Consider the following 22,757-nt stretch of genomic DNA (forward strand, 5'->3'; position numbering starts at 1 on the left):
CGCCCAGCAGCACACCCGCCCCGCGCGCACGGCGCGCCGGGTCTCGCGAGACTCCCGGGGCAGCGGCCGCCAGGGGGCGTTGCACGGTCACAGCCGCCCCCGCGCTGTGGGCTCGGGCTGTGCCACAGCGAGCAGGAACGTCCTGGCCTCTCCTTTTTGCTTCCCTCCCGTAGAATATGGTTTGGTTTCAGTTTGATAACTGAAGCGCTGGGGAAATTGAAGGAGCCTTGGAGGATAAAAGGCTATTTGTAGCCCCTGGGTGACCACGGCAGTGCTCGGCTGCAGGGTGACGTGGCTGCGATCCTGGCAAAGGTGTTTCCTTGTCTGAGCCCTGCGGGAATTTCCAGGAGACCAAACCAAGCCCTGACACTGTTAATGGCTGCTCGGAACCACAGGCCTGAGCTACACCGGAGTTCCCAACATCTCCCTTCCACCAGACCGAGGGCCATCCGGTGCGATGCTTCCCACAGTGATTAAGGGTGCGAGATCCGGAGTGTCATCTAGAGCAGAAAAGGTTTTGCCATTTAAATAATAGGTAAATTTATCAAGTCAGCAAGATTAACATGCATCTCTGCAAGAAGGTGGCAAAGCAGAGCCTGAGGTCAGGCACACGCACACAGGTGGGCTCTGATGCTGCAATAGGGTTGGCACTGTTCATGTTTGCAGCTGGCTGGACCCGCCATGGCCATGGAAAGGAAGGACAGGTTCTCTCAGCAAATTTAGGTGTGACTGTCCTGGCTGAAGCTCCAGTTCAATCTAGTTCATGTGTGGGCGGTTCCTCCAGATTTAGCCTTCAGGATCCATTGAAAGTTCACCCTGAGGTCCCAGGGGATGGTGACTTCTGGAGTAAACACAGGCAGGGCAAAACAATGCTGGTATTTTTCAGGGATTGTTGTGTTCTGTTTCAATAGCCCCTATCCTCTGAGTAGTTGCATTACTCAAGAATTTGGCACACCCATGATATGCAAGTTGAGGATTATTAGGGATGGCTGCTGTCATTGATGCAGCATTTAAAAATGTGAGTCTAATAAATGTGTACGGTGCTGGTGTCCTGCCCCTTGGTTTGTCATACAACACCTTCATTTTCTAGGAAAATACAGGTCAGTGTGAGACAGATAGAAAACTGCTGCATGTGTCCTTTGGTGTATTTCTGAACAAACAGTGATTTTTGTAATTCTGCATGCTACACTCTTGTTCAGAGTCATCAAAATTTAGTAAGTTGAGAATTTGGGGCAGAAGAGGTCTACTTCTTCTGCGCTAGAGGCACCTTGCAGTGGATGACAGAGAGGTTAAGCCATTATTAACTAACACTTTCCGTCCAGGAGCAAGCACAGTTATAGGCAGGGAGTTCAGTGTACCAGGCTAAACACAGCTGAACTCTCGGGACTGAGTCATTATTCAACATCTTCTACAGTGGAACACTTAGAAGGAGAAATTGGTAGTGGAGTCAGATGTTTCTCGGATACGATCCTAAATTCTTAGCAAAAACGCAGAAAACCTTTTTTTCCCCTGAAAGCAGCTGACATAAAACACAGATAATATCTCTTTGTTTACAGCTCTACTGGTCTTTTCCACATAGCCACAAAGTTCCTTAAGTGAGCCTCAGGACCATGCTCTTAATGGTATCATGTCCTTTTTTCCTGATCCCACAGGATTTTTACTGCTTTTAGGTCTTTGCACTCTGTGGTTTCACAGAGATATTTTCTGGAAGGAGCAGGCACGTGTGCCAGTATGTGATGGGAGGCTCCTGTTGTTGCACTTCTCTAGCTTCCATAAAGAAATGGAATGGCTTTACACAACTGACTAAATAGAAGGGAGGATGACAACTTTACAACACAATAAATAAAGTAATAAGGAAATAACTTGGGAGTAGTGTAACAAAAAGTAATGGACAAGGGAAAACATAATCAGAAACTAACATAAAAAAAAAAGGTTGGATAATGTGTACCAAGGTATGTGGAAATTGTACCAAGCTGCCTAGAAAACACAGAAATCTATCCCATACTAAAGTTTGAAGAGGATCAGAGTATGATGATAGTCTGCCTTGGAAATTAGTCCTTTATAGATGTGTCATGTTCTGCAGGGAGCCACTGTCCCAAATTCCAGCTGCACTGAGACCGCACTGATGAAAGAATAAAGATTTAGTGCATTTACTGAGAGTGGAAGGAGGTACAGAGGTTCCTTCCTAATTGTTATGAATTCCCATCTTTCTGAAATGAAACCTCCTAACCTAGTTGTGACATGCTTGTGCATCACACAGGGGAGGGAGCACCTGTGTCTGAAACAACCTCACCTCATCAATGCTGAATAACTGGGCATCCATCCCAACCCTCATTCTGCAGGTAACATGCGTGTGCACACTAACGTGCACATGCCTTTGTTCCTCATGAGCCAGAGCCTGGCAGATAGCAGTCTGTAATATACTCTTGTAATACCATCCTGGCTGCTTCCCAAACGGAAGGATGGAATGACAGTCAGACCATAATGGGATTGCACAGTGGGGGAGAATGACCTGTCTTCTACCAAGCAGCGTAAGCAGCGCCCACTTGGCGTGTGTGAAGGTGCCCAGAGCCCCTGCAGTCTGCCTCGCTGTGCAACTCCATGAACTGGCTGGAATGAAATAAGCCTTTCCCTGAGGAACAGAATGCTCAAGAAAACCATGCAATGCACTTGGAAATCCTTTACCGGTATGTGCTTCTTATTTAGTTCGCTTTGTTTCCTGCACTGTGCCTTTCAGAGTTAACAGACATCAGTGACTTAGAGCTACAAATCTGCTTAGAGGAAGGGAAGGAGGTTAGTGTAGGCAGGAGGACTGCTGAATGAACAGTTTAAATTGCAAATTGTTATATCCAATCCACCTCGCTTCAGAAACCTCAGAGAAATAACTAGTTTAACATAAAATGGTGTTTGATATCCAGGACCTGGTGATGCAGAAATGACAAGGCCACTTTGATTTACCTGGAGAGAAAATATGAAGGGTAGTGCCATGTGCAAATTAAACCCTTTGATCCTGACATCAGTCTCTTAATTAGGAAGGTGTCAGGACGAGGCAGTTTTGTTAATACATGTCTATCTGGACAGATCTATTGCTTTGAGCAACAGCAGGATTGAATTCACCTGAGTTCATCCAATTTTATTTTGTTGCTTTTCTCAATGCAGCATTCATCATAGAACCACAGAATAGTTTGGATTGGAAGGGACCTTAAAGCTCATCCTGTTCCACCATAGCAGGGGCACCTTCCACTATCCCAGGTTGCTCCAAGCCCTGTCCAACCTGGCCTTGGACACTTTCAGGGATAGGGCAGCCACAGCTTCTCTGGGCAGCCTGTGCGAGTGTCTTGCTACATACTTAATAATTTTTTGAGCTTTATTACTTAAGATGTGACTTCACAGTCTTCACCTTCAGCAGTTGCTTACAGGAAAGTTTACAACAATTAATCAGCATAGACCATGCTACAGATTACCCCTAATTACCACTACAAGTGTTCCTGTGCTCTGCACAGTCCCTCACCAAACTCTGTGTTCAGCAGTACATTGCATTGCTCATTCCTGGCAAGTTCCTCTCCCGTCTTTCCCCGTCTGCACAGCTCAGTGCCTGCCCAAACCTGAGCTGCCCCTGTGCACCCACAGGCCCTTCTCTGGAGGCACCTTTAGCCTGCTCCTCTCTCATTAGCTGCATGTGCTGCACAGAGCATCTTGGCTGCTTCCCCTTGGTATATCAAGTACCTGCTCCCTCAGCTTTTGTTTTCTACCTCTTGAATATGTCAACTGTGGAAATCAATCTCCCTTCCAGTACATATTTCAACTGTTCAATGAGCTGTACTTTTCTTTCAGATGACCTCAATTTCCCTATGATTCCATCTCATACAGTTTCTATAGGACATAAATCTTGTACTTCTCTCTGAAGTAGCACAGGCACTGCATCTTGGGCACAAGTGTTAATAATGTAGTTATTTTTAGGATGAGATTCTCTGCCCCCAAACAGTGCTCCATTTGGAATTTCAGCGGGTATGTTTTGTTTGCTGAAGGAATATGCATGGCATTTTTTTTGTCCAATTACACAAAAAGCTTTGGGTTTAGATATCTGCCTTGGCAATATAAAGGCATGTACTTTGATTTCTTTGCCAATATTTGACCTTTACCTAATAAAATCAGTACTTGGAATTTTGTTAATCACATACAGCATATAGACTTCTAAAAACTGATTCAAAAATAAGTCTGCTAAAGAACTACTTTGAGGCAAAATCTTTGGGTAGGAATGATTTGCAGTTAGAAACTTGAAGAAAGCTCTCTGTGGCTTTCTGCTTCTCTGAAAAAGTCTCTGAGCCCTGAAGGGCCTACACTCTGTTTCTGCACCTGTATCTGCTGCTGTAAGACTTAAACAAAAATTCAGGTAAGGAGGCTGACATTAAAACACAAATATGTGACGTTGATAAACACGTGCTACTCCTCACTATTTATTGCCTTGCCTGAATAAGTATTCTAATTTGGACCTCTAATTTGGACATGGAGCTACAGCAGGGGCCCCATCATACAGTGCAGCCACACTGAACTTAGGAAACAAGAAAATAAGAATTAGGATATTAGGTATACTAGCACATGCTCACAATTATTGCACATTTACATTTGCATGTTTAATAGTGGGCACACAGACTAGTGCACAGTGTTGTGCACAGGACCCTGGAGGAAGGTGACACGGCTGGGTTAGGGTACATGGAAAAAATCTCATCCTCACTGTTTGGGCTCACCATAAGGGTTGGAATGTTCCTGACTCCTGAGTTCTTGCTTTGGCTGGAGAAACCCTGTATCTGCCTCTCTACAGATGTACTATACTTCTGTTTCTTTCCCATACTGGAATTTAACCAGATTTGCAAGAAGGACACAGAGAGTACATATGGAGCCAAGAGAAAGAGGAAAGCTCTTGGCCATTCTGTCCTATTTTGGAAAGAGAGAAGTGGACAAATAGGGAGTTAACATGCACCTAGATTGTGGAACACAGGGACAGAGTGTTTGTTGAGAGATAAATTAATGATAGTGAAACCAGGACGTTTTGTCCCATTATATGGGTGTGTATATGAATTTCGGTTAAGTGTGACAAGTTAATTTTGGTCTGAGCTGTAGATACTGTGAAACACAGACCACACAGGACACAGACTGATGGGCATTTTCTTGCAGAAAAGAGCTATGGAAAATAATGGGGAGGTTTTGATGAAGAGATGAGGGTCTGATTTTCTTCATACCTAACAGGGAGACAGACAGTTCCAGGGCAGTCAGTTGTATTGGAGCAGTGTAAGACCAGATGGTAAAGAATTTTCTTCTGGGAGTGCTTTCCAGAAATCTGAAAGGATACAGGCCAAATGGAGGATTGAAGTTTAAGGTTCACCCAGGCAAGAATTATGCTTCGTGCTCACTGGAACACCTGACCTGGAAATGACATATACACTGAACTAGGAGCAAAGTCCTGTAATAAATAACCGTCCTTCAGTCACTTCCTCCTTTGTGCAGCAGAGAACTGGCACTTCATGGCACCAGGGCCAGTTTCACCTTCCTTTCCCTTGTTACTCCAATGCTTATGAAAAAGAGGGAGCTAAGCTGCAAAAGCCACACAGTGAAGATTTCTTCTGGAGAGGTAAATTCCCATCCTGTGGGGTGTGATTTGGTTTATGGGCAGCATTACTTTGTCAAGTAGAGCAGCAGAGAGAGCCAGGCTTGGCCACGAAGTGGCCATGCAACCAGGTGCAGGGGGGTGGCCACTTACAGCTTCTGTGGGAATAAGCATTTTAAATGTTGGAACTGCATATCCTGGGATTATATGGGATCTCCTCCCTACACGTCCGCTCTTGGCTGTTGTCAGACCGGATCCAGAGCCAGCTGTCCCTTTGATGTGACACTGCTGTCTCCGTGCATCTGCCACTCCCTCCTTGTTAGGGGTCAACATTTCTACTCTTTTGCCATATTCTGGTTTCTGGTACAGGTGAAAAAGTGCCTGTCAGTTGTGAATCACTGACTGTGGCCCATCTTTAGCCTATGTTTGCCAAGGACTGTGCTGCTGTGCCACCCTGCACCACTCACAGCAACAGGCCATCCCAGTGTTGAAGTTGATATGCAGGTCCTGTCTCTGAATCCTGAACAAGAACATGAGGACTTTGCCGTAAGAACAATAGAATATGAAAGACCAGATGGCAAATCATCCTAGGCATGGAATCACTCCCAAAATCGAGCTCTGTCTGTGGGACAGAAAGTGGCTTTGAAGACTTCAGTTTCTTGGTTAGGACAGCCTAAACTGCATCATCCCTTAACTAAAGCACTGCTGTAGATTTCTGGCCACTGATATTTTGACTGTTATGTTCTTGACAGTGAGTTCCTAATTTTATTATGGTTCCCTCCAGTCCCTTATTTTGCTGTTCATGCCTTGATTGCAATCCCTCCCATTCCAGCCAAGGTAGGTGAACTCTAGGCCTCAGTTTCTGTTTGGTGGTAGGTTCAAGCTGGAGGGTGTGAGGGAACTCAGCTCAGGAATATATTAATTAAACCTGTGCCTCTGGGATAGTCACTGAGCTGCTGGGTCAATGGACCAGCCAAAGGTAACTGTATTGTGCATCACATCACATTGCACTGTGGGGTCTTTTTATTAGTGAGCCAGCCTTGAAGTTCAGCCAATAACTGTGCCTAGCACTTGACTGAGAGAACTGTTTGGTATGAAAATGTGCACAGTGAAATCTTTAGGGCTGAGAGTGTCTCCAGGCTTATGTGGTAGAACTCAGAGCACCACCCCAGTGCTGCACATTCTTTGCTTTGTGTAGATGGTGTCATTGTTTCTACATTGGGTGTATCTTACTATGATCTCTTCTGCTTTAACATAATTATTTTAAGGCATCTTGATGTTCTTTTTATGCAAGAAAACCCCGCTGTCTGTTCTCATCAAAGCTCTTTTCTGGCCTAACATTATGTTCTTGGCATGCAGGTTGCATACAGTGATCTGAAACATAATGGTGGTTTTCAGAAAGGTAAGTCCTACTCTTTGCTCTGATTGAGTGATTAGCCTGAGGCACAAAGAGGAAAAAATTACCTTGCCATCATAATTCAGTCAAAAAGAAAGTAGCAATAACCCAGTATCAACAAGGTATAAAATAATTTCAGCCTGGATGAGGGAAGAAGAGGTGTCTTGCCTCGCCAGGCCATGCTCTTGTTGTGCAGGTGACCTCTGTCACAAGGTGTGGCACTGAAACCACACAAGTTACCTCTGGAGTTTTATTCAACACAAATGAGAGCTGTTAGTCTGTAACATTCTTCATTATCTTGTGCAATGTTTATAGATGATTTACACTGGTTGGTTTTAAATGTAAGCCACAAAGCATTTTGAGAGGAAAAATAAATATTTTTTTCAGTAAAAATGTTGAAACTAAGACCATCAATGCTGCGGTGTGTAACAAAAGTTGTATATGACAAGACACAGCTAGAAAGTCCACCGACCTACAACTGTGTTCAGTTTTTATTCCATCTTTCTGTTTGAATCTGTATCAGGGCCTGGAGCAAGAGAAGGTGTTCTCAAGGGCCTGGAGTAGGGGAGTATAACCAGGACACTGGTGCAGGCAACACCAAGATGCTGCTCATTCCTAGGAAGGGGCTCACCCCTTCCTCCAGGGACAGCAGAGCAGTTCTTGCTTGCTCTGCAGAGGTTCCAGGTGTTGCCAAGCCTCTACAAATGTGAAGAGAGGAACTGGACTGGATAAAGAATGTTGGTGGGTTTTTTTCCTAAGAGAGGTCATGGATGCACTCACATTTCAGCTATAGCAGGAAAAATATAAATATAAAAATTCTCTAAACAGAGGCCTCTACATTTCTAGGCATCCAGTCTGTACATCCATTTGTTTGTTTTTCTTTTTGCTGGTAAAGTCTATGTTCTCAAGAATCTCTTCTGAGAGAATATCACAGCTCATGTGAAGCTGCCAAGGCAGTTCCCCAGCATTCCCTGTGCCCCTAGCCAGCCTCTGAGAGGTAGTGGAGCTGCATTATTGCTGTCCTTGGAACAGGTATTGCATCATTTCCTCTTGGGAGACAGCTGGGTTTGATGACTTGTCCAAAGTCATGTTCCAGATCAGCTGTGGAGCTGGGAGTAGAATTCAGAGGTCTGTGAATGTTCTGCCGGCAAGCAGTAAGAACATATCCAGATAAACACTGCTAAAGAAATCAAATCACTAAAAAAGGAAGACCAAGAGGTGTTTGCCTGTGAGCTACATGGCATCAAGTATGTCACTGTACTTGACAGTAGCTTTTTCTCCCCAGGGTGATCACGTGTGGCTGGACACTCAACCAAACAGTGAATTTAATGTCCCTATCGGGGCAGTTGTAAAGGAATCTGACTCAGGACGGATCTTGCTGGAGGATGATGAAGGCAAGGTGGGCTATGCTATAACCTTCTGTAAAAGATGAACATAAAATTTAAAAGTGCAAAGTACAAAAGAAGGACCTATTGGGTCATACCAAAGCTCCATCTATCCAGAGGGTCTGACTTTGATAATGTCTGGTAGGATATGCTGAAAGAAAGACTATAGAAATAAGGCAAGTATAGGGTGGTCACCCATCATCTCCAGGTCCAAGCACTAAGAAGATTCAGAGCTTCATGAGACAGCAGTTATATCTACGTGGTTAGGAAATGGAAATGGATGGGCTCCAATCCCTAAATCTGGTGAAGCTTTAGGTGGAAACATCATCCCAGTGAAATCAGTTAATCCCTACCTCATACAATGTTCTGCCTGTGATGACAGAGTTGCACTCTGAACAGTGTTAAAATTGGTGCTGTTCAGAACCCACCTGAATGGCTTCATTCAGTGTTTTTAACCATCTAGTCCTGGGGAGCAGCAAACCAGTTAATTCTTCTAGGCCAGTCACCTGTGTGTTAGAACGTGCTTGCTTGAGCATGTGTTATGCTGAAGCTCACTCTAGTCTAACCCAGCTCTCCTTTGCTTGCCTCTGAGCCACAGCATCACACGTTAAAGTCTGTGCCTTGCCTTTGTCAGGAACACTGGATCACGGCTCGGAACATGCACATGGTGCACCTGATGCACCCCTCCTCTGTCCAGGGGGTAGAGGACATGATCCGCCTCGGGGATCTCCATGAAGCTGGCATGGTGCACAACCTCCTCATCCGACATCAGGAGCACAAAATCTATGTGAGTGCCATGGTCGCTTCCAGGTCACCTCCAGGAATGGCCTCTACATTTAGCAAGTGACTTGAGCAGCCTGTGAGCCTTTCACACGTGAGGCCCTCTGATTTCTTTACTGCCTGAGGGTGCCAAAGAGACACAACATAGTTTTTATCTTCTTTCACTCGAGTACTTTGGCTGTGAAGAAGAGAGCTACCAGCAGCCCTTCAGTCACAGTGCTGGCACAGGTAGTGGCCCCACTTACTTTCTCCCAGAGCAGTCATTGCCACCAGTTACTGACAGTGAACTAAATCCAGCCCATGTTACAGCTTAGTGCTGCTCTTACCTGGAGGATCAGCCTAACTAGTACACAGTGACATGATTTCAATTGTCCCCCAGTCCAAGCTAACATTTACTTGATTTTGATGTAATAAGATCGCTAATGAATAATCTGGATATTTTGTCCATTGAAAGTTTTATCTGTAACTGGGCAATTTGGCATTTTTATTTTCTTTTTTCCTTAGTTTCCAGTTTGTAATATTATAATGAATATTCAAGTTTTTCCATGCTTTGCCTCCCATGTTATATACAGTACTGGAGAGAAGTTGCCTCTTACAACACAGGTGTGATGATATTCAGTGTAAAAAAGGACTGATTTTATAGATGCTGCAGTTATAACTACCAAGGTGTGTGTATAGACCTGTTATATTAGACTCTAGCAGCCTGCAGTTGTTTCATGTAGTTTTTGAACTATATTATTGCCTTGCATCTCCACAGCCTTCAACAGCCTTCGTTTCACTGGTGGTGCTGCATACAAATGTTTCTAAATCACTGTATGAGTAGCACACCTATGACTTGGCCCATTAGCAAAGTTCAGCTACATCTGCACTGGAATACAAAAGCAGCTTAACAAAACACTGCAAAGCACCTTAGGATAACACAAAAGTGCCAGGTCAAATTGGACTTTTGTGTATTTCAGCTTGAGACAGAGAACTGTGATTTGGAAAGGAGATTACACCTAGCATTCTTCCTTGGGCAAAACCCTCCTTATCCTGGGACGTTTAACAGCAGCTGATAGCGAGGAACTGGGCTCTCAGCTCACCCAAGTGCTGCTATGATCTCCCAGGCACCCCTCCTGCCTCTGTTTAGATTTATACTGTGAGTGGCTTTGCTTGCATTCTTGTTTGCAGGTTTGCTGTAGCAATAATGCTCACAACTGTTTTCCAGACTTACACAGGATCAATCCTTGTAGCAGTGAATCCGTACCAGCTGCTGCCTCTCTACACAGTGGATCAGATCAGACTGTACTGTAACAAGAGGATTGGAGAGCTTCCACCTCATGTCTTTGCCATTGCAGACAACTGTTACTTCAATATGAAGAGGAATAAGAGAGACCAGTGCTGTGTGATCAGGTGATTGGACTCAGAGAGGATAATAGCGGAAATTAAGTCTGGCATGGTTTGGGGCACCTTTGTGGACACAGGAGACCTTCCAAATGGAAGGGCACAGATAAGACTAGAGACAAGAGGAGGGAAATATTTTCTTCCCTTCTTCTTTATTTTCAGTTAGGGCTGCAAAAGGTAGAACATAAGCAAAGGATTTCCAAAGTCCATTGTTTTCCCCCAGAATCTTTGAATGTGGTTGTACATTCTGCAGGTGGTCACTACACACAGAAACATAACACCTGAGCATGTGTGATATAGGGCTATCTCTTACCTTGGAGACAAGATATTTATGTTACATGTAGTTCCTGAGAACAGACATTTCCCAAAGAGAAATAACCCGAAGATGAAAGAAAGCTTTCTTTGTCCTATAAAGAATCCATTTTCTGTTTGTCATCAATGTGAAGAACCAGATAGTCTCATTGCAATAGTATCTGATTATAGCTGAGTCAACTCAGTTGATGTGCTAACACTGGCATTGACAATCTGGTAATGCAATAGAGAAGAAAAGCAAGTGGTCATTTAATTTGCACAGGTACAGAATGTCTTCCATGGATTTGCTTGTTTTTAATTGGTGGGAGGATTTAGTTCTCAGCCTAAGTCTAAAAAACAACTTAAATTTAAGCAGATAAGATGATGAAAGACTCAAATTTTCCAGCCTTCTATGAAAGTCTGATCTACCATTTACAGGGTAAATTTAGTGGTTGGGGTTTTTTTTAAACTAGGTCTGCCATGTTACCAAAAAAAGTAAGGAAGCCTGTAATGATCTTGTTTCTTACTGCAGTGGAGAATCTGGAGCTGGTAAAACTGAAAGCACAAAGCTAATACTACAGTTTTTGGCAGCTGTCAGTGGCCAGCATTCCTGGATAGAGCAGCAAATCCTAGAGGCCAACCCCATTCTGGAAGGTGGGTTATTTAGCAAACATGGCTGATTTACCACATTTACCTCAGAATAAAAAAAAATCAAAACCAGATCTTTGAACCATTGTATCTGCTTAACTGGTAACCCCCCTGAAACACTGGTGATGCACTGTAGATGTTCTCTATACTTCTCTGCCATGTTCCCATGCAGTCCTCAGCAGCCTTGCTCTCACGCTGTAGGAGGAGGTGCCACTGTAGTATGTAACCTGGAACTGCTGGGAGCACAAGAGTCCTTGGGAATGCAGAGCCCAAGGCAAAGCCCCCTGGTTTAGCATTTACCCTAGACAGTGACAAAGTGACTGGCCAAGCATGGATGTATCTATAGGGGAGCCTATAGATACAGCCATGAGACACCCTGAGACACCCATCTTTGTACAGGGATCAACATGTTCCCAGTAAATCCTTCTGGAGGTCTTCAGACTTGTCCAGATCTCTTGGCTGGCCAGATATAGACCACATTTGGATCATTTGAATATGTCTTTTAGGACCCAATTATCTGGATGCACAGTATGCCTGCCCCTCTCTTCAGGAGGCAGACTGAGACAAGACATGCTCCAGTGCTTCTGAGCGCAGGCATTTGGAACACGTGTAAAATACTAGCAACAAAGTAGAAAGGCAAAAAAATAGGCTTGATGATCATGAACTGCAATAATCCAGGTACTATCTCTGTCCCTTGCCCATCAGCCTTTGGAAATGCCAAGACAATTCGAAATGACAATTCAAGCCGCTTTGGGAAATACATTGATATTCACTTCAACCAAAATGGTGTGATAGAAGGAGCCCGCATAGAACAGTTCCTCCTGGAGAAGTCCCGGGTTTGCCGGCAGGTGAGGGCACTGGCAGGTGTACATTCTGCCTGCTCTTGTGTTAGAAGCTTATCCTGACAAGGCTGTCCATTGGCCTATTTCTTTCTTTTTTAGGCTCCAGAGGAGAGGAACTATCACATCTTCTACTGCATGCTAATGGGGATGAATACAGAACAGAAAAAGATGCTGAATCTGGGCACTGCCTCAGAGTACACTTATCTCACTATGGTAATTATCTCTGCTTTATTCTCCATTATCCCTCTGCCATTTGCTTCTTCCAGTGCGCAATTGCAATCACTAGGAGCTGCAGATGGTACTTACCAAATATGAACAGTGCTTCCCTTAGAGTACCAGAAGCAGTAACACCAAAAGTGCTGTGAGCATCTGTTTCAGACACTTATTATATTGTCCACCAGTGGGAAGCAGCTCATGGCATGTCAAAGCTTTCTGTCAAAGTCAGACTTAAGAAACATAAAGAAATGGGACAACATAAAGAATGTGGACAACATCCCCCACTTTCCCAGACACTCAGATTCCAGAGGAATGTAAGGGATCTCATGCCAGGGAGAATGGTAATCAGATATGTGTACTTTAGAGGAATATGAATAAGAATCCTAGTCCTTATATCTAATAAATCTTATATACATAATGCAGGCAGCTGGCATTCAGCGTAACCTCCCAAAATTGATGTTACCATGTCTGGGTTTATGATGCCATTGTGGCAGAAGTGGGATCTTCATAGGTGAGATTTTTGAAAATGGCTAATTGAATGGTTTAGGACATGAAAGCCATGATGAAAATCCTGTCCTTTAGCCTGTGTATATACCTTGTATTACATACGCCAGCTGGTTTGACTTGGGCTGTTCTACAGCTGTGGAAAAAATGCCTCTACTGAAATTAGCTGGAGCTGGGCATCTAATTTCTAGGAAATAAAAACAAGTCTATGATCTGTTTCTGGAGTCTCAAAAGCAAAACCATTAAAGTTGCGGAGATTTTTTCAAATGTAATATTTTCAAAATATCAGTGATCTTACAGCAAAGCTGATGAGTGCAATTAGTGCAATTAATCCATTGGCCATTCCATAAAAAGGCCACTGGGTCAGCAGTAGGGCAGTGTGGTAGTGAGATAGGAGGATTGGATTAAAGGAGAACATATCCATGGTTTTATAAAGGTCAGCTGTTGGCACAAGCTGGCATGTTTACATGCTGTAAACTGACATGTCTGGGAATATTTCATTTTTGTAATTATCATGCTATATTGTCAGAAACATCAAGGATAAAAAAGGCATTTCCCCATCTCCATTAGGGCTGAAAGTAGTTTCTATCAGGAGCAGCATCCTAGGACCTGCTGTGCAGGCTTTGATGAAGGTTCTTCTGATGCTGCCTTGGATGCTTCCATTTGCCTTCCGTTAGGACCTAATATTTTTATTTTGAGCTCTGCCTTCTAGTACTTATCCAATTCAGCTTGCTTTGGTTTGGGATGAGGGCTCTTAATTTTCCATTGACAAGGCAGACAGAGAAAACCAAAGGCCTTGTAAATGACCTTGTAAATGTAGGTAACCTTGTCAAAGCTTCCTGTCCTTTTATGCTCCAGAGCAGCCTTCCCCTCAGCTTTTCCTTTTGGCATCCCCAGCATTCAGTCTAGCGCTGGAGAAATGCATTATTGAGCCCTCTGTTAATGGGTACTTTTTGAGAGTAAAGATGAAGGAAGATACAACCATGGGAAGAAGATATAGAATGTCTAAATAGGTTTTTACCTTGCGTCCTTGTGGACTCACAGGACAGCCACCCTGTGTACAAAGGCTTGTTAGTCTGCAGGTGCTTTCTTCCTTGTCTGGGTAGCAGGAGGATCTTCCTTACCTGTCAGTGTGGTGCTTGCAGGGCAACTGCATGTCCTGCGACGGCCGGAATGATGCCAAGGATTATGCCCACATTCGCTCGGCTATGAAGATCCTCATGTTCTCAGACTCTGAGCACTGGGACATCAGCAAGCTGCTGGCTGCAATCCTGCACCTAGGGAATGTAGAGTTTCAAGGTAAACTCAATATTGCCTGTGCTTACCCTTCCTCAGGCTCGATGGTAAAGGTGCTTCCCTTGGGTGCTTCCTGCTTCCACCTGCACAGATTAGGTTGTGCTGCTCTGCCCTCTATTAACAGGTCAACAGACTTGGAAAGGCAGGCAGATAAGCACCATGAAATTCTGATATGTGACTCCACTGCCAAGTGTTTTGAAAAACAGTATCTTATTATTATTTTGTCATGCTGTCAGGTCTCCATGGTTGTACATAGGCCCTTATCACACAAACTGAAACAACAGAGTATAATGCCATGTTACATTTGCTGATTGTTGTTCTACACAAGCCAGAGGACACAGGAGTGATGTTTGCCATGGAGATAATAGCAGTCATGCTCCTGCTTAAGTCTGCTGACTACTCACCTGCATAGGTGCTCTTCTGGTATGGACAGGCACAGTGTGATACCCACCAGCACATGCCAGAAGCTCTCACATTTTAGAAAATAACTCCTTGCTTTGTGATACAGAGGGCCTGATACAGTGATGCCAGCTGGATTCTTTGGATTAATGCTGACTACTAAAATTAGAGATTTCTTTTATTCCCCTTTGTTGTCTAAATTTCCCTCAAGCCAAATACACAGGAAAAATTATTTCCAGAAACAGATTTTCTGGAGTCAGATATCACTTCCCCAGATCCCCAGTAGTAGCTATTTTAAATGAATAGCCTTGTCAGTTTGGCTGCTGTTTTTAGCCTGATGTTCTAGGCATGAGAGCCCTGTAGATCCCAGGATCCCTGGGTGAAATCAGGACCCTCCTTGGTAAAATCACTGAACCCATCAGTTTCAAATGAGAACTGAATACCTTGCCACACTCCCAGTGCTGTGGGGTCACAGAAATACAGCTATATTAACAACAGTGATGGTACCCCCTGACACTGGCTGTTTCTTCCTTGCAGCGGCCGTGTACGACAACTTGGACTGCTCCGATGTGATGGACTCACCACACTTCTCCATTGCCACCAAATTGCTCGAGGTAATGGACTCTCATCTTCTCTTGCTGGTTCTCCCTTCCCCCTTGTTCCCTGAGCACACTGGCAGAGCACATCTCTGGAGTGTATGTAGGAACATACATTCAACAGGCATGCCCCCTCTCTCGCTGACACTCCAGTCATGCTGTTGCAGATGTCTCTCCAAGCCAGGAGATCTTTAACTGGGACAGCAAGTTGCCAGTGGATGCTGCTAGACATCACTAGTTTGTCATAGCCCTCCTCCTGATACAAACTTTGCTGGATCTCCTTTATTCTCCTGGAATGACCAGGCTGCTATGACTGTTTCTCCAGGTAGACTCTAGTGAACTCCAGAACAGCCTCACAAACCTCTCCATCATTGTCCGAGGAGAAAGTGTGTCCAGGCCTCTGAACGTGGTTCAAGCTGCTGACGGGAGGGATGCCTTTGTGAAGGTACTGGTGCTCATGGCTTTCTTGTTTAAAGACTGGGGATGCTTTCAGAACTGTCTTCCTGGCTGAGGAGCCTTATGTGATTGACCTTGAGGGCTCCAGGCCCTTGCAGTTCTCAGGCATAGCTTGACAGCACAATAGCAACCAGTAAGTTACATCCGAAGTCTCTAATAATGTGCTCCAATTCCTCTTTCATTTTTTTTCTCAGGGTATATATGGACGGATTTTCTTGTGGATCGTGAACAAGATAAACTCAGCCATTTTCAACCCAACTTCTCAGAAGCCTAAAGACAGACGTCAATCCATTGGACTGCTGGACATTTTTGGGTTTGAAAACTTCAGCAACAACAGGTGGGAAACTTCAGATGCAATGCAATAGGAAGCTGAAAAGCTGCTGATGTAAAGGGAAAGAATGAAAAAACAAACAGACACATGCTCTTTCAACATCATCCTGATTCTCAGAAAAATGGTGAAAATTTCATTACTGGGTTTTCCCAATTATGATCATGCAGATTCCATTTTCCTTCAGTCTTGATCATATTTCTGCCTCCTTCCCCAACCTTCATTTTAGTGCAGCCATTGCACTAAATGTCTATTCCAGGATGCACATGTCTATTCCAGAACCTGAGGAATCTTCTAAGGGGAGATAGCTATGGAGCTACTGTGGCAGGCAGCCACTATGTGAGGATGTAGTATATCCCTGTGTCTCTGTACCAAACTTTCCTGTTCCACAGCATTTTACAATGTCTCTTGGGATACATTTGGCATGTTGTACAAACAAGACTGTGTTGTGTTTCCCATTTCAGCTCATGCTTACATCTTTCTCAGTGTTCTCCCATCCCTTTTTTTTTTTTTTTTTGACTGCTTCATTTCTGTACTCCTAAGGGCAGGTCAGCTAAGTCCCTGGTCCCCTGGTCAGCACACCACTGTGTCACTGCGTGTCACTGCTGTCTCTTCCACTGGTGTTTCCATTCCCAAAGCACCGTTTCTGTTTGCCCTTCTCTCTGGGGGGACAGCAGCTCTCTCAGTTGTCAGGTACCATCAGTTCTCAGCAAACCATCAGCACATACTCTGCAATCTTTTGCAATCCATTTCAACTGATGCCTCTTGCCTTCAGCCAGATAATATTTCTCAGTGACTTTAGGAACAGAATCTGGGATCTCTACAGTCTGTCTTCTATCTTTTGTGTTCTCTCCTGTTATTTTGTGCTGTTCCCCAGGGTCTGCACTCCGCATGGGTCCTCACTGTGGTGAGCACCCCAGAGGCCCACACAGTGTGCCACAGCAAGTACCAGGTAATGATACTCAGGTGCAGCATAAAGGAGTAACTAACAAAAGAAGCAGAAGTGCCACTGCAAGCAGAAACATGTCACATGCTCATAAGTCAAGCAATTTTCACAGTTACATGTTCCCTTTATCTCTAGAGTTTCTTGAAACACTTAAGAGATCTTTTCTTGCCTACTAAGCAACATTCAGGCATCAGCTGGCTCATTGCTGCTGGTCTTTGCCACAGCAGAAAATGCCTCCCTTGTATTGCTAAGATTGGCAACGTGCAGTGATGGTGGTCACCAGCACTGTGGAATATGGCAGTGGTATATCTGGATATGCCTTTAAAGCAGAGGCTAAACAAATAGCACAGACCAGTGCAGCACTGGCCAAGGATGACCATGGGCTTTCATCTTGTCCTTCCCCAGCTTTGAGCAGCTGTGCATTAACATTGCAAATGAGCACCTTCAGCAGTTCTTCGTGCACCATGTCTTCAAGCTGGAGCAAGAGGAATACCTTGCAGAGCATATTGCCTGGAACAACATTGACTTCACTGACAACCGCCAGGCTCTGGAAGTCATTGCACTTAAGCCCATGAATATCATCTCCCTCATTGATGAAGAGAGCAGGTTCCCCAAGGTAAATTTCTGGTTTCACTTGTAATCCCTGGCTTTGCACACAGCTCACAGGTGACATTTGGGTTTAGACACACAAAAGTGCAAAAGTGGCTTTCAGATACGTTAGAAGAGGCAATATCTTCTCCCCATAGATGTTTCTTTCAAATTAGCTCACTACACGACTGCTTCACTCTCTGCTGGAATGTGCTCTTCCTGGTGCCTTGCTGTTGAAACTCTTACAGCTGTTCCAGACAGAGAAAGAAGGAGTCTGCATCATTTTACAAGGGCTTCTTCATAAATCTTTGAAATAGTTTATTGTTTGAGTATTGTTCTGCTGTTGGTCTAGACTGCAGCTTGCTCTTTCTTCCCCTTGCTGACAGACTCAATTCAGCAATGTCACCATTGTGAGAAACTGAAGGGGAACTACAGGCCTGGCCTGGCAGCTGACTTTGGTGCCAGGGAAAGTCATAAACAGATCATTTAGAGCACCATCACAGAGCAGGTACAGAACAAGTTGATCAGGCCCAGTCAGCAAGGGCCCTGCTTTACTCACCTGATCTCCTTCCATGACAAGTTGACCTGCTGAGTGCATGAGGGAGATCCTGTGGCTGTTGTCTGCCATGATTCTGTGATTCTGTGAAATGTTATTCTGCAAAGGCCAGTCATCTCAAACAGAAGAGCAGAGATGAAAGTACCATTTGATCTCAGACATCCCAACAGAGCATTTGCATAGTCTGCAGAGCATGGTGAGGCTAAGCTGGAGTGTTGGTGCAGAAATCAGATGACAATGGAGGGTGTCCAGAAAAGCAAGCCCCTGCCTCAGCTCATCTGTAGTCCTTCAGGTAACAATTTGAGAGGATCATGTACAGGCAGACAGCTTTTCCCTTTCTTGCCTAAGAAGAGGGTAGTCCCACAGTTAGATCAAGAAAACACCTCTTCCATGATTCCAGGAGCATGTGACTTCTGAGAGCACAGCCCCCACTGCCCTGGGCATGGGCCAGTGCACAGAGCTCACATGGCCCATGAGGGGATGGCATCATGATGGCACCCCTTGAAGAGAAGCACCCAGCTGATTGGCTTGCCTCTGGAATTCATGGTCTGGGCCTGCTGACTGGGATCTGCTCTGGGATTCTTCCAGGGATCTCTGAGTCTTGCACCAGCTGAGGAGTGCAAGAACAACTGTGTCTGCCCAGGAGAAGGAGCAGGCACCCCTTACAGCTTCCTGGGTAGGAGGGCATGAGAAGGTTGGTGGGGGCCTTTGCTTGTGAGGTCCAAAGATCTGGTAAATTCTAAGTGCACCTGGTGACGTTAGTAATGCTACGGGGGCTTGTGTACAGCGCTAGAACACCAGGCCCTGTGCTTGATGGTGTGTTCTGTCATGATGCTTGAGACAGGAGTCTGTGTAAAAGGGAAGATACTTTTGGCACTACTTTCCTCCAGATCTATTCCACACATAAGGGCAGTATTTGAGCTTTTGTTATCTCTAAGCACCACTTCTGTTTGTTTGCTGAGCACAGACCAGTGGTGGGGACAATCTGCTTAACCATCCTTTTTTACTTATGTTTGTTTCTAGGGCACTGATGCCACCATGCTCGTCAAAATCAATTCCCTCCACGGTAAAAGTAAAGTCTACATCCCACCTAAGAGTGTTCATGACACCAAGTTTGGCATCAACCACTTTGCTGGGGTCGTCTTTTACGAATCAAAAGGTGAGCCTATCTCTGCTGGATGCGGAGGGTGAAGGGAATATCCTGGAGAGCCACATATCCACCTGCCCTGGATATGTGGCTCTCCAGAGTAATGCTGATCTGAAGTTGATCAGAAGGTCAGGAGGATTACTCTAAACCAATCTGCAAGTTACTGTAAATTAAGTGGATTTTAGCTAGACAGAGTGGTGCTAGAGCCAGCAGGATGCAGAGGTGACAGGCTAATTTTGTTTCCATCCTATAGATTTCCTGGAGAAAAATCGTGACACACTGAGTGCTAATGTAATGCAAGTGGTCCATTCCTCCAAAAACAAATTCCTGAGAGAGATTTTCCAGGTGGAAACAACCCCACCTAGTCTGGGACGCGGGACCATTCGGCATCTTGGATCTGACCAGGTCTACAAGGTTGGCTTACTGGCACTGTCTTGCAGAAACAACTCATTTCTCCTCCCTCCTATAAAGCTCTGGCTGTTCTTGACGCTCTCTTTCTTTTGCACTGTCTCTGCAAATCCCTATCTCTTTCATTCAAATTGTCTCTGCCAAGGGGGCTGCAGGAAAAGTCAGGGTCTGGTGTTCATGCTGTAAACAAGTGCAATGTCAGCCCTGCCTCCCAGGTCTTCGTCCCTGGACATGTGTGTAGCCATGCCTGCAGGCTGTCTCAGAACCACGAGTCATGATGCCTCCCCACATGTTGTCATCAACTGGATGTCACTTTGGGCCAAAGTTCATGATGGGTCATTATCAGAGACTCCACTGTGCCTGGTGTGTCTGTGCCTAGTGAAAATAAGGGTGTGAAGTGCAGTGGACTAGAAACAGTGTGGGGCACAGTTCAGGTTTTCTGTCCTGCTCCAACTTCCACATACCTTGATTTCTGAACATTTAACTATGTAGTGTCACCAGTATGTGAAGGTACTTTTGCTTTTATTGTTTACATATTTGATTTTTCCTGTCAGGATACAGAACAGTCAGCTTGCTATCTTACCTACTGTCTGTCTATTCTCCTAGCATTTTCTGATCTTGTCCTTTCTTCCTCCGTCTTTGTCCCAGTGTGGCTTTCTGCTGTCCAGAACACCTGGCCACGCACAGGTAAACATCCCAGGGGCAAAGAATGTCAGAAGTGGTATAAGCAGCAACAGAGAGCTGGCTTTGCATCTCTTAAATGCTATGAATACCTCCAGATTAAATATCCGGTGTATCTACATTGCTCTAATACTCTAATGGGTCTTGTCCCTATAAATAAGGCTGAACTATTGAAAAAAAAGTATAGCAGCATGTCAAGAAAGGAAATACCAAATGTGGGCTACCCCATGTCAAAATGCACAGAAATTAGCTGTTGATGCTCAAATAAATGGGACCATCATTGGGAAGCCTAAGAAGCCGGCTACAGAAAAGAACAATGAATGATGTGCCAGAAAACACTTTTTTGTCCTGAGATCTCAGAGTTCCTTTCCTGACACATCACAACAGAAAAGTCACCCTTAACTCAACAACAAATTTAAACCCTGCTTTAACAATGTTATATGTGTGAGATCATGAAGGCATGAGCTTCAGCCTTGTGTGGCCATCCCACTGATGGTACAGCAGAAAGAGTCTGAGAGTGAAAATCACTTTTAACTCGTACACAGCTAAAATATATATATGCTGTTATCATACCCACTTTGGATGCTTGCTAGCCCTAAGATGCATCAGAGCTGCAACGAGACATTCCCAGGAGCTGTTTTCCAAAGACATGAGTGATTGATCACTGGAGGGCAGCCTTGCCCTGTAGCTAAAGCAGAGGGTGGAAATCGGAGTGTTCAAAAGGGCACTTTAGATGTAAGAATAGCAGGATGAGGTACCCTAAAGACCATGGAAGTGAGGGGAGCCACTCAACTTTAAATTATTTACTTAGAAAAATATTCCAACAACCCCACAATGGACCAACCCCCACCAAACAAACAAACAAAGCAGCTGTGTTGTGCTGCAATGATCAGCTCATTGCCTGTATGCAAAATGCCAGTGGAGTCCTTTTGTTATTTGGAATCTGTACTGTTGTCACTGTAATTTAATTTGCCCATACTGAGATGTAGAAACTTAGGCCTAATGTGGTGATCTGCGTGAAAGACACAGGTGTAACTGTGCTGTCAGAGAGGCTGGGGAAATCTGAAGTACCTCATACATTATCCTCCAGTAAAAGTTTGCCTTTTTACTGCTTACTGTAGTATTAATGAGCAAGGCTAGTCCCTAAGGAATGGGCTGTTCTGGATCTTTAGCATTCCTAGCTATGATGGCAGCAAAATGTCTTGCCTGGAGTTTATTCCTGCTTTGGGAGTGGCTGTTTCTCACCAAGCTTTCAGGCACATCCCCAGGAATCACAGCTTGGCACCCAGGCCTGGCACTAAACGCAGCCTTGGCTGGAAGAAAGAGGCGCATGTGGGCTTCTCTCGGTGGAATTACTTCCACCACAGCCACCCCCATTGCGAGGACTTAGTGCCCAAGTAGGTGAAAGCACTTAGTGGGGGGTTTCTTTACAAGAATAAACCCCAACTAATAAGGTGCAGATGGCCAATTTAGCTCCCATGTAGGTAAATAATGTTTTTCTGGTGGTTGTGTGATACTATTACGTTGTACAAAAATACAAAGGCTTACTAATTGGCCTCTGACAGTGAATGATGTTGCAGTCAGCATGTGCTTTCTCTTCTCAGGGCTTGGATACCACCAAGCGGCTCTCGACACTGGGAGGACAGTTCAAGCAATCCCTGGAAAAACTAATGAAAATCCTTGAGCAGTGCCAGCCATACTTCATCCGCTGCATCAAGCCAAATGACTACAAGAAACCACTGGTAATATTCTAACAATAAGAAGTCTTGCCTTTGGTAAAGTTTGTAATGAGAAAAGGCTCTCAGTTGCTGTGTAGCATTTTGTAGCTGTACTTGGCTGCATCCAAGAAGAGCTGGAGTACAGGCTATTCCTGCAATAAACATAGTAGGAGGATATAGCTTTGTTAATTTACAAAAGCATCTCAAAAAAGTACCATAGAGTAATGGATAGCAAAAAAGCAGACAGGTGTATTCCTGAGCAGAGTTACAGAAGCCTTTTCGGTAAAGATAAAGACGAAACTGAAGACTTTGTAACTCCTCAACAAAGGGACAAAACAAAAAACATGATCAACAATGATCATACTATGAAATAGCCTGAGAGAGAATAGGAAAGCTTTTGGACTTTGTGAGAGGGGTGATGTGGCTTAATCTGACATTACAAGAGAAGAGAAGTCAGTTTGTCATTAGGACACGTGGCTGGAACTCGGGGGATTTTCGACCTGATTCTACTCTAAAACTTTGTATGGTGTTGGTCAAGTGAGTTAAAAATTTTTGAAGCACTGCATGTGGCTTAGTGAGCCAGTTTTT

General features: G+C 44.5%; 1 protein-coding gene across 2 annotated transcripts in view; it reads left to right on the top strand.

Annotated features, from left to right (window-relative positions):
* The first annotated feature begins 2,421 nt into the window (after positions 1-2,421).
* MYO7B (myosin VIIB) overlaps positions 2,422-22,757 on the top strand; it is a 53,156-nt gene continuing 32,820 nt past the window's right edge. For both annotated transcript variants that reach the window (XM_010390582.4, XM_019280599.3), the window contains exons 1-17: positions 2,422-2,687; positions 6,965-7,007; positions 8,287-8,400; positions 9,021-9,173; positions 10,374-10,558; positions 11,373-11,494; positions 12,194-12,336; positions 12,430-12,543; positions 14,196-14,349; positions 15,283-15,359; positions 15,667-15,786; positions 15,992-16,134; positions 17,477-17,687; positions 19,239-19,374; positions 19,616-19,776; positions 20,419-20,457; positions 22,056-22,193. In XM_010390582.4, coding sequence (XP_010388884.3) covers positions 6,990-7,007; positions 8,287-8,400; positions 9,021-9,173; positions 10,374-10,558; positions 11,373-11,494; positions 12,194-12,336; positions 12,430-12,543; positions 14,196-14,349; positions 15,283-15,359; positions 15,667-15,786; positions 15,992-16,134; positions 17,477-17,687; positions 19,239-19,374; positions 19,616-19,776; positions 20,419-20,457; positions 22,056-22,193 — 2,028 coding nt within the window. In that variant the 5' untranslated portion in view covers positions 2,422-2,687; positions 6,965-6,989. The remainder of the gene's footprint in view (positions 2,688-6,964; positions 7,008-8,286; positions 8,401-9,020; positions 9,174-10,373; positions 10,559-11,372; positions 11,495-12,193; positions 12,337-12,429; positions 12,544-14,195; positions 14,350-15,282; positions 15,360-15,666; positions 15,787-15,991; positions 16,135-17,476; positions 17,688-19,238; positions 19,375-19,615; positions 19,777-20,418; positions 20,458-22,055; positions 22,194-22,757) is intronic.

The sequence above is a fragment of the Corvus cornix genome, chromosome 9, assembly GCF_000738735.6.
Source record: "Corvus cornix cornix isolate S_Up_H32 chromosome 9, ASM73873v5, whole genome shotgun sequence".
Classification (NCBI taxonomy): domain Eukaryota; kingdom Metazoa; phylum Chordata; class Aves; order Passeriformes; family Corvidae; genus Corvus; species Corvus cornix.